The sequence below is a fragment of the Anneissia japonica genome, unplaced genomic scaffold (assembly GCF_011630105.1).
Source record: "Anneissia japonica isolate Jap-2015-1 unplaced genomic scaffold, ASM1163010v1 scaffold288028_len459517_cov177, whole genome shotgun sequence".
Lineage (NCBI taxonomy): Eukaryota > Metazoa > Echinodermata > Crinoidea > Comatulida > Comatulidae > Anneissia > Anneissia japonica.
In genome coordinates, this window is record NW_022733874.1 from 72,932 (window position 1) to 85,478 (window position 12,547).

Consider the following 12,547-nt stretch of genomic DNA (forward strand, 5'->3'; position numbering starts at 1 on the left):
ACAATTTAAAGTGGAAGTCCTGTGTAATCATGTGTTCAACTGGTCTTGTCAATAATTTTGAACAAGACACAAAATTTAATGGCAATTTGAATTCAAAAGTGATTAATTAACTGCTATTTTTCAAAATGACCATTGGGAGACAGGTATGATGAACCTTTTCATGTTGAATTTTAAATTGTGCTGGGGCCACAGGGGCGTACGGTGAAAAATCTAGGGGGGGGGGGTTCGAAACGAAAGCGCAGGGGGCAAGCTGAACTCGGAGCAATTTAGCGAAGCTTTCAGAATTCGCAGGGTGCGTTATTTGTGAGTGAAGCGAGCATATTTAAAGGGCATTTTCTTTAAAAGGGGAGGGGGGTCGACCTCACCCATCGACCCCCCACGGTACGCCCCTGTGCCATGCTTCCCTTAGTGATGGGTCCAAGCTTCTTTGCAGGAGGCTTAATTTTCCCAATGAGATTTCTAAGGTCCTCAACAGTAGGCCCTTATTCACCTTAGCCTCATCATTGAAGGAGTAAATTTTAAGAATTTTCACCTCTAGATGGCTGGAAATGATACTCATTATTGTAAAAATGTTGATCTTTCATGTTTCCCCACAGCAATTATTACCTTCTTGCCCGATGTGGGTTCAGGGTTCCTGGAGGTTTCTGTGCCTCCCTTGAAACCGCCCCCCCCCCCCCCCCCCCCCCCCCCCCCAGAAATTAATAGAAATGGCTGTGCCCTTTCAACAAATGTTGAGTTGGGAAATCACTTCCTAATCCACGCATTTCAATGCAATTACTATCTGAATTTTCTGGTCATATTTTAGTGATTTCTAGCTAAATTTGCGCAGTTACTTAAAAGACAAACATTTTCTTCGATGCGAATTCACCCGACAACTGCATAATAAAAAGATATCAATATTTATGTAAGCACTTGTCTATTTTCAAATGCTTAGCAATCTTTCATTACACCATTAAAGGTACATGTGTCATTAATTTATCATAGTACAAATGACAAATGTGCTTTAGTATCCAAGATTAATTATTTAATAGCCTAGCAGACTAAAGTAGTACTAGTTGTAATTGTAGCTGATAACATAAATATGTTATAAGTTAATGGTATGCTATTAATTATGTACCCAGCGACAGGTTAATTTACTGTACAACCTAAAGTCAGATGTTGCAATATAATATAACACTAGTAATATAATATTATGTTTAACTTGCTTAAGGATTTTAAGATTTTTCTAGTTTATATACAGTTTTCTTTTTTCTTTATCTATAAATCTATTGATGTCTGATCTATTATTTAATCTTTATAAATTCATTCAGTGGTGGATGGCCCATTCTCCCACCATCCACCCTCTCCCCCACCCCCTTTCCGAATTTTTTCAAATTACGGAAAAAATAAAGAAAAACTGAAATTGCCATTTTGATCATCTATAGAGGTGCCTTAACCATAAATGTTCTTACCTCAGTCCCAAGCATGGTGAAGCTGAGGTGGTATAAATCCTCCATCTCTGAGAGTTCCTCACTGGGATTTCAAATTCCTAAATCCACCAGATCTAATCTGTCAAATAATCTCTAAATCTATTCATCTATATAATCTGTTACATATTACCTAATCTCTAAATCTAGTAATCTATCTTATCTGTCACCTAATCCCTCTAAATCCATTGATCTGTTTAGTCGGTTACCTAATATCTCAATCTCTATTGATCTGTCTAATCCGTCATCTAATTTCTAAATCTATTGATATGTTTAATCTGTTAACTAATCCCTTAATTGATCTGCCTGATCTATCATCGTATCTAAAGCTGTTGAATTGTCTGATCTATCACCTAATTTGTCACTTAATCTCTAAATATATCTGTTGAATTGTTAAATTTCTATGTTATGTCTTCTTCATATTTGTAAATCTATCTATTGATCTCTTTGTTCTACAAAATCTCAAAATCTCTATTGATCTTGTTGAATCTATATCTTGTTCTCTCTAAATCTATCGTTTGACCTGTTTATTTGATTGTAATATCTGATTACAATGATAAGACTAATTGCCTTGTTCCCATATTCAGGAACATCCCCATTTATTTTTTTTTTCTTTTTCAACAGCATTCATGTATATCAGTGTGGGGATAACATCAGCACGAAAAGAAAGAGCCGAGCCAAGATTCGTCATCCTGCTTCAGTTCACTGCATCCTCTACCTCGATAACAAAGTCTTTGTGTCATTGGCTAATGGCGACCTCACAGTCTACAAACGAGAACAAGGTATAAACTAAACCTCATTTGCACTAGACTTATTTTTTGGTAAAAATCTTACTGAGACCATGGGAAGGGACTTCCCACTTGGACTTCTTTGACTCGGTAAAGTTTCACCACAGTCGCAGTAAGACTTACGGGGCTGTAAAAAGCAAGTAATGAGGGCCCTTCTTTACTCAGTGAAACTGTCTCGGTAAGTTTTACCGGGCAAACAGGACTCGGTGAAACTTCCTGTCCAGCTCGGTAAGTGTCAGGAAAAGTTAATGAGCTGTTCACATTGTAGTTTTTATGGTAAAAGTCTTATCAAAAAAATTATAGAAGTTATTCTTATCCTTGTATATGCCTGGCGATAAATGTTTAAATTTTAATCAAAAAGAAAGACATCCAGATATCTGGGGTCTATCTGTACTCATGCTATTAACTGGCAATCCAAATTACAGAGCTATTTTTTGGTTTGTATACAACTTTGTGATATATTAAACATTATAAACTAGTAAATCTGAATTAGTTTAATTTAATCATATCAAGATAATTGATATATACGAGGCATTTCTTCCAACTGTGGCATGTATTGCATCGCTTTTCTATGTCAAGACAATAAATCTGTCTTTGATGAGTTTGTTTACCATTTAGTGGCTTCCATTCATCAATGGCTTGATGGCTATTCTTTGACCTCAGTACTTACCCCTAGAAAATAGAGTGGTGCCAGCAAGGTGTGGGGGAGAGAAGGTAGAATTATATTTTTTGTTACGTGGTTGGGATTAGTCCGCAATAACACATTTTGATGGTAATGATTTGTTGTAGTTCCACATTTACAGTAAAATGAAGGGGCATTTATTTGAGTATATAGAGTACTACAGTGTTACATCACGATACCATGTGATACTACTCTGTTGTTATCGTTGCAAAAAGTGTTCAACCGGATGCCATTTTTTTCACTGACAAACCATTAATCCCAATTTCAAACGTAATTATTAAGATGTTCTATCTTACTTTTTCTTTGTAAATTTCAATTGATGATTAAATGTGTGTTCGATAACTAATATAATGCGAGCTTTTGTGTTTTTAGTATATTTTGATGGTAAAATATGAGATTTTAAAATGCCTATTTCAGAAAGCCTATGAAGTCATTCAGGTGTAATGAATGGTAACCAACGTCTGTTGACAACAGAGAGCACCACCTGGTGTTGTGGACGACACGGCTGGGTACTCTATACGTATCCATGTTACACAAAAAAAAATTAAATTCTTTCCTTTAAATAAACATCTCCTCAAAACCCCTTCTCAACAATAAATTCCCTGTGTGTTTTATTTGAATAAATACAGTATTTCTTTGATCCGTATCTGGTCTCATGTGCTAATGTTATAATTAAAATATATTGTGAATATTTGTAAATGAAAAATGATTTAAGGAGGCTATACTTCCTTGCAACAGGCAAAGCGTGGGATACTGGAAGTCCAGCGTCGTTTACAATCGGCAGTAGCAACACTCCAATCAACTGTATGGTGGCAGTAAGCGCCAAGATCTGGTGTGGTTGCCAGAATAGTGTGTTAATTGTCGACCCACATACTCTGGTTGTTGAAGTAAGTATAATCACAAAGTGCTGTCTCTTATACACATCTAGATGTGTATAAGAGACAGTGCTATTAACTGGCAATCCAAATTACAGAGCTATTTTTTGGTTTGTATACAACCTGTCTCTTATACAATATCTATTTTTGTTGCATCTTAAAAAATATTGATATGTTAATTAATATATTTTTTAACCATGTATTTATATAGTATACTATGAAAATTTTATAACCTGTTTTACATATTCTATTAATGTTTAGAATTGATAAAACTTAACACTTTAAGATTTGTTTAATTTGTTGTGACTTTTAATATTTCCATTCATCCTCATTAGCATGCTTGTGTAAAGTAATATTTTCATAATTTTTTCAGTACTTCCAATTTCCTGTAAATTGGAAGTAAATGTCAAAAAATGAACATAGTACATATAAACATAGATTTTGATTGATTCTAAAACATAAATTATTTTAAATATTAAACTAACAATATTTTATTATTGATCATAATTTTGGTTAATGGATGCTCACAATAACTAATATACAACAATATTGAAACTGAGAATTTAATACTGTTGTATATCAATATTAAAACTGAGAATTTAAATTCCTGTTTTTACTTTCCTTTGTCTTCAGCATCAATTTGGTGTTTGTGAGAACTCGCAGCGAGCTGTATATGCAATGGTCAGTAGTGGTTGGGGCGTTTGGGTGTCGCTGCAGAGTAGTGCTGTTGTTCGTTTGTACCACGCTATCACGTATCAAAGTTTGTGTGAAGTGGATGTTACGCAGACGGTGCACAAAATGCTCGCAGGTGAGAACAGATTGAATTGAATAAGCAGAAAGCTGCAAATTCTCGAAGTAAAAAATTTATTTATAATATAATATTAAAATATGCAAAACAAAAAGAAAAGGAAGAAGTCTGAGACCCGAAAAGGAAACAAATCTTGTGTTTGGTTCAGTTTTAAATAAAAAAAATATTGATTATGACTGCTCTTCAACCTAATTTTTCAGGGGTGGTTCCAAGTGGTTTCTAGTCTACAAATACATCCATTTGTACATTATTTACGAGAGTGCATTCTAGAGGTGCCGTAGCCATAAAATTTAATTTATTTCTTTTAACCAAATATATTCATTCAATCTATCAAATTGCTTCTTTGCCCTTGATTTAACATTAAAGAATTAAATTATTACTGTACATGATGGGAGACGAAATTAGTCTATGCGCAGGTACAGACAGCATGGCGGGAGTAATCCCCCTAGGGGTTGAGATGATTGAACGTTTTGCATGATTAAATATGGATCCAGATTATCAGGGAAATAAACCGATTCTGAATATGAAAATATATCGATCTGCTGCAATGCAAATATAAGATTGGTTGGGATTATGATTAGAAGAATGATTCTATTTGAGACGGCATCAGGTGAACAAAGATGGGTTCGTGTGCTAAAAGTGCCACTAGGGCCTATGTCAAGATAGGTTGGGGCAGCAAAACTCCAGTATTATTAAAACATATGCTTATTATGACTCCTGTATTCAGAACTGAAATGTTGCAAGAGCCTGGACAGAAACATGGGGACTTAGACAGGGATCTAGATAAGACCTGGACAGGGACCTGATAGGGATGAGAAGGACCTAGACAGGGGCCTAGACAGAGACCTAGACAGAGACCTAGAGAGAGGCTTAGACAAGGACCTGTAGGGGGCCTAGTCACAGATCTGGACAGGGGCGAAACACTTTAGTATAAAATGTGTATAAAAATCTAAAACCATTAAACATATCTACGATATAAATACAAATTTAAAAACAGTAAAATATTAAAATTACAGAGTAAATTTGAATCTTTATATTCTGAGGGCTAATAGCTCTTTTTCTTTATTAATTCAGAAGCTCGAGTCTCATTTTGAAAAATGAATTTTATGGAAATTGTAATTGCTCTCTCTCCTCTAATTCAAGGATAAACCTATTTTGGAAATTGAAAATAGATGCATTGTAGAGAGCTTTAGTTTGATTGTTAAGCAGATTTCTATTTTCAGAATCAAATCTCATGATTGTACTTACAACCCACAACAACTCCTTTTCTAATTAGAATCCTTATACGACTGTATGTCTTTAAATGGGCAACTGAGGTTGATGAATTATGGTAAATTCTAAGCCCCCACAATGAAACATGGATACTAGTGCTTCAGCATTTGGTCTTGTTAGTGGCAAGACCGTTTGCAGGTTGTATTAGAATGAAAAACAATAAATTGTATAAAGTAGGCCTAGAGAATTTTTCAACTTACAGACATGGACTTGATAATCAGATAATGTCTGAAACAAGCATGATAGTATTAGCTCTGTCCAGACTATAAAATTTTGTTTGACAAAAATATGTGACATGCCTGAATATGGTCGCATCATGACCATATATAGGAACATCCTGAGCATGCAACAAATATTTGACAGTATAGACAAAGCATATGACAGAGTCTGATCAGACATTTTTAAGTCTGACAGACACAAAATCCGATAATTAATTATCTGCTTTCATTTATATGAGGTTTCTATGGTTTGGCTGTACACCTTTTTTGAGTAAACTACCATCTTTTTGGGTAAATCATGTAACCACTGATAAATGAAACCAACCCTTGCACAAAAACCATCCAATGATGATACCTTCACCATTTGCAAGCTAGAATTGTCGAGGCCTAAAACACTTTGCCCTTTGAACCCTACAAGTGATATTGTCCTGCACCTCACCAGGGTCACCTAGATATCATTTGGATCTCTGATGTTTTGTTCTCTCTTTCTAAAGGTTCTGATGCTATCATACGACAACACAAGGCAGCTTGTCTGCGAATAACCTCTTTACTTATCTGCAAAGACTTACTGTGGGTTGGAACAAGTGCAGGGGTCATCCTTACTGTTCCCCTTCCAAAAATCACAGCAACTACAACTTCAATTGAGGAAACGCCCACGGTGACCGGATCGTCCCAAGGCCACACGGGGCACGTCCGCTTCCTAGCTGCAGTGGACATACCGTCGCCGAAACCGGTAAACACAAGAAAAATCAGTGAACAAGCTCCAGATAATAAGAATAAGCTTGTACATACCAAAGGTCATCGACCTGTGTCTGCGGCAGGGGCCATCATGTCGAATATGATGGTGATAAGCGGAGGAGACGGCTATGAAGATTTCGGCTTAACGTCACCGAATGAATCGGCTGGGAAAGAAGATAGCACGAATCATCTCTTACTCTGGCAGGTGTGAATGGAAAATAGACCCTTCCGTTAAGCCCGCTCCTTGGATATATTTGCTAAGATGCTACAAAACGACTGTAAAAACATACATACGTTTGTGGGATAACTTGCACATTTCTGAGATGTGCGCATATTCCATACTGTGTTCTGATTAGTAAGTTTGATTGACACTCAATCAATTAGATTTATAGCGTACACTATCAGGAATATTACAATGATACTGTACTGGAAGTAGCAGCTGGTATGTTGAATAGTTGAAAGGTTACACACTACACTATTAACATTTGTAAAAGAATTATGCCTCTAAACTGAGACAAAAACGCAAGTTTGTCATATCTTCTGATTTAACGTTGATTCATGAATTCAAGCATTTTCTGAAAGTTGCAAATATATGTTTGCTGCCCTCAGTGTTGCAAGGACGTTGAAACAGGAAGACAAAGTCAGAACATGATTTATCCAGTGTCTGAACATTGCAACTATGTGTTTGCTGCCCTCAATGTCACAAGAATGTTGAAACAGTGAAATCGGTCAGAAACATGATTTGTTGTCGTTATGAGTCGTTAATTATTCTGATAATAAACATCATGAATCGTTCAGCGTTTGAATATTCAAAATGCACATCATCTTCTGACCTCAATGTTTTGACAATGCCTTAATTCAACATTTTGAATCTACAGGGAACTTCAAAATGCATCTGATAAGATAGACAAGTAACAAAATATAATATAATTAAGTTTTCAAATACTTTATATATGGTGTGCTTTGTATATTGTGTGCTTTAAAAGGCAATGGTCAGAAATATCTTTTTTGCAGTTTTTTGTAATGTTAAAGTTCATCTATTTTCACTAGAATTGCCATCTACAATATTTTAAATGAAAATTATGATAATAATAATAATAAATTCAAAAGCATTATTTTACTAATATATTGATTTTTGAATCAATATGAATTTTATCGTTATTGTTTTAACTGTGGTATATTCATAGTAAGCTGAGATATAAAAAATAAATGGCACTTCTTTTCGATCTGCAATAAAATGTAGAGTATGTATATGAAAGTGTAGGGTAAAGATATATGTTGGAAATATCAGAGTTCGTCCGATTTCTTCAAACAACATTTATATTCAAATAAAAATAAGAAAGATTTTAAACACTTACCTAAATGTTGAACCTGTAATTTTTTTAGTCCATGATCGTTTAATAATGTTTATCATTTATAAATCAACTACATTTATAAACATACTGTTTTGGCCTAGTAAATTAAAAAAAAAAGATGTTTTTATCAATTTCCGACATTACAAACGAATATTATGTGAACGGGTGTAGAATTGCAAAACTCTTGATTTTGCAATGAAACGAAAAATGAAGTACTACCACAAGGTAGGGGGCGTCCTATTAGAATACGAGTTCGGAACTCAACCAAAATTGCGTCCGAATCTCGAACATTCAAACCATCTGAAAGTTTTGGTAGCGCCCCCTGCTAATGTATTATATATTACTATTTTTAAGGGTTTGCATGCCATGGGTATTATCACACAAAAATACGGTACAAGTATAGCTCTTTAAACTCGGTACCCTGTTCAATTGATGATAATGATTAAATTTTCACCTTGCCAGACTAATTAGAGATGATATGTATAAGTTTGACCTTGAAGAATATTTCAATTCATCCCATAATATTATCCTTATGAATAATTTTAAGACGCACTGTACTGTTGTACTAATGTACTTTACATTAAAATTCAATATTTGAATGGCTTGTCATATTATTATTAGTAATGTAGATGAAAGTAAGTACAAAATAAAAAATCAATCAATAAAAATGGCAAGTACAAATTACAACATATTCAATAAAATTTCCAAAGATCTGAGCGCTGTACATTAAAACCAATTTTTGCAAAGATAGAAGTAATTAAGTACAATAAAAAATGAATTAATAGAAATGGCAAAAAAATGAATAGATACCGGTAGGTGTATCTAGGAGTTTAGTAATTGGGGAGACTGATGATTAAGTGATTGGATACTAGGCCGTAAAATAAGGCAGTAGGTGATTTTCAACTACTTGAGTTAATTTTTTTGCTTCAGACATTTTCAGTAGGGGGGTTTGAACTATTATTTGGTGGGGGGTTGTGTGTCTTTCCAAGATATTCCAATCGAGTTTATTATCGTCTTTGCACAAGTGAATTCAAACCTTGCAAGAAATTGATGTTGATATGCAGACAGTAGATATATGTGCGATATCTCGGTCAAAAATCAGCCCCATGACCAGGGTGCCTCCTTCTTTTTCCCCGCTCCCAACAAAATTTGCACCCCCAGTCACACACCCTGGATATATTTTAAGCAAAAAAATGCGCTGAAATATTAAAAAATATATAAATATTGCTAGTGCCCCCTCACATAATCGTAGGTCCCTCCCCCTTCAACTTTACCTCCCCTTTCCCATTAACCCCCATTTCAAGACTTCTAGATACGCACTGTTTATACTGTACAAAAACTAGTGTGTTATGAATTAATATTTCAGTCAATAAAAGTCGTGGTTTAAGATATTAAAAACCTGATTTCAAAGTATTAATTAAAAAAAAAAACCTTGGTTCTATGTTGTCAATCGTTTTATATATTATGTATTTATGATATTTTAATACTTTGCATATTTCATACATTATAAGATATTGTACAATAATATTTTACCTTGAGTTTTGGGATATAACAAAGCAAACATTAACCTGTGTTTCAGAATAGATTCTTCAAACGTATTAATTTTATATGTTATTACTTCTATTTAAGAGAATATAAAGGCATTTGTATTTATAAATGCATGTAAATTGTAAGTTTTCAGAAAAAGGTTTACTGTAATATACAGAGATTTAGCCTAAATATGGTCATGATGACATCACATCATGACTATATATGGACACATCATGTCTATTATATAGGCACATCGTGACTATATATGGGCATTCCACAATTAGGTAGTCTGGAAAAACCTTAATGGTTTTGAGAGGTTGTGATATTATGAAGGAGAATGTAGTTGATGCAAATATTAACCAATTGGAAGACAATATTTTTATTAATTTAAGTAACAATAATCTGGAAATTATTGCACAGGTTTAATAAATACATGCATGATTATTTGTATGTTAAGATTGATGCATGGAATATTATGAATGTGTTTTTTTTTTATTGCCTTTCCAAAATTGAGACAAAATATATCGTCTTGAATATTTTTGACCAGAGATTTTTACAAATCTTGAAAAGTTAAAAATATATATATATTTAAGATAGAAATAAATGTTTAGAACCTGTCTAGACTTTCAAAAAAGTGTTTGATAAATAATTTTAAGCTCTGTCAAAATTGTCTTTGATCTTATGCCCATATATAGTCATGATGTGATGCCCTCATGACCATATTTAGGCATGTCACATGGTTTTGTCAAATAAAATTTGATAGTCTGGACAGGGCCTTATCAGATAAAATAAAACTTGTTCAAATTCACAATGCCTTTAGTCTGTCAAACATTTTCAATACTGTCTGTCCTTCTCTATCTGATCAGATAAAGTCTGCTCAAACAATATCCAGTCTGACCGAATCTAATAATATTTCTGGCTTTAAAGTTATTAAAAATCACTACAGTAAAATTCATTGTGTATCAAACTGTAGAAAGAAATTATGTAAAGCTATTTGTACAAATATGTTGAATTTTATCCTTGAAGTGAAACAAACTGTGCTAATGTATTTTTGTAAAATTTAAGGTAATAACTAAATGTACAGTGGGAAAAAACAACTCTTAATGTTCAGTAATGTGATGAAAACACTGTAAAGTTTTTTTTCAGGTAGAATACATTTGTTAGATGGTGCAGATTATAAATATGTTTCCCAGAAACCGGGTTTTTCCATATTTGACCACTATTTTTAATCCAGTTCTTCGTAAGTGGCACAGAAGTTTGAGGTCATGGGTTTGAATCCCTTGAATTCTATTTGTCTTTAGACCAAGCAGGCTACCAATTCTATTCTGTCCATCCAAGAGAATAAATGGCTCTCTAGTAGGATGCAAGATTGGCATGAAATTAATCTTCTGCAGAATGGACCTTTAGCTAAGCCACGCCCCTTGGATATTGTTGCTATGGTCTCGCAAACTGATAGCGTGGATGTGGGCACGTGTGTTTTTATGAGACGCGCGTATTCCTGTCCTTGTTCTAATTGGTCGTTATATGCAGGGGGGAGAAAAAGCACAATTTCCTCGGAGAGAGAAAAAAATTATATGTATTTTCTACATATTGTAGAAATCTGACCCCTCATCGTGGCATCGGCCCCCTCGTCGGGACCTCCCCCCCCCCCATCCGGCCCGCTAATCATAATTTGCTAGGGGTAGCATCCAGCAACAGTTTAAAATACCATCAACATAACGTCTGTAAAATAAAACGCTGGGACCTTTGTACTGTTCAAGCCATATCTTTCTGTCTCTTATACACATCTAGATGTGTATAAGAGACAGATGTATATGTATATGTATATATATATATATATATATATATATAAATATATATGATGAAATATTAAAATGCCAACATGATAGCATGTACTGTATATACTTTTTTACATGGCAAAATGGCTATATTCATTACTATACTTGATGGTTTATGCGGTTTTTGAGAAACACTAAAATTTATTTTCTATTTTTAGAAGAACACATAATATTCATTCACGCATTCCTGATGATATTGAGGGGGTCAGTGTTACAAGGATTTTGACCCCCAACGATCTTTACCCCCATTTGTATGGGGGTTTATTGTGAATTCGCACTCACAAGGGCGAATTGCCTAAACGCACTCACAAGGGCGAATTGCCTAAACGGGGTTTAAATTTTTGTGCACCAGTATACATTTAACTTTGACCATAAATTTGTAGGAAAATTTTGAGTTTTAGTCGGTAAAAAAAGCGCAGTGAGAAACGACAATATTCGCCAATATTAATTTTTTAGAGATTCATCAAAAGAAATGCGATAATCCTCAGTCTTTTATTATGTTACTAATGTAGACCAATATTTTGTGGTTGCGATTTTAATAACAATAATATGTCGGTGTTATATAGTGCTTCATGCCTAAGCGCTTCATATTACTACCCAGGCCATTGAGTCAAAAACGCATGGAACACATACTCAGCTCCCTGGGGAGAATTCCATAATAATATTGCAGCTAGTAATCAGCGCAGTTGTGTTCGAACCTACCAGGTACCCACTTGTACTCAAGCATGCGATGAACGTCGATCTCGAACTCTCGATCCTGCGATCAGTAGTCCAACACCATTACACGCTGCGCCATTCGGCCCCGTGCGCAATACGCCCGGCTATACGCCCCATTTCAAGCGCAGGTGTACAAAACCTCACAAATTTGTGGCCCTGGGATCCCCGTTCCATTGTTTCCCAATCCATTGATTTCCACTCTATTGAACCGTAGAATACAGACACACAAGCGCGAGTGATAATCCATTAGCAATCAATGA

General features: G+C 34.7%; 1 protein-coding gene across 1 annotated transcript in view; it reads left to right on the forward strand.

The window, feature by feature from the left end:
- LOC117116239 (rho guanine nucleotide exchange factor 17-like) overlaps positions 1 to 8,189 on the forward strand; it is a 48,140-nt gene extending 39,951 nt beyond the window's left edge. Inside the window, exons 13-16 of the mRNA XM_033260225.1 lie at positions 2,091 to 2,248; positions 3,675 to 3,823; positions 4,445 to 4,619; positions 6,604 to 8,189. Coding sequence (XP_033116116.1) covers positions 2,091 to 2,248; positions 3,675 to 3,823; positions 4,445 to 4,619; positions 6,604 to 7,058 — 937 coding nt within the window. The 3' untranslated portion in view covers positions 7,059 to 8,189. The remainder of the gene's footprint in view (positions 1 to 2,090; positions 2,249 to 3,674; positions 3,824 to 4,444; positions 4,620 to 6,603) is intronic.
- The last annotated feature ends 4,358 nt before the right edge of the window (positions 8,190 to 12,547 follow it).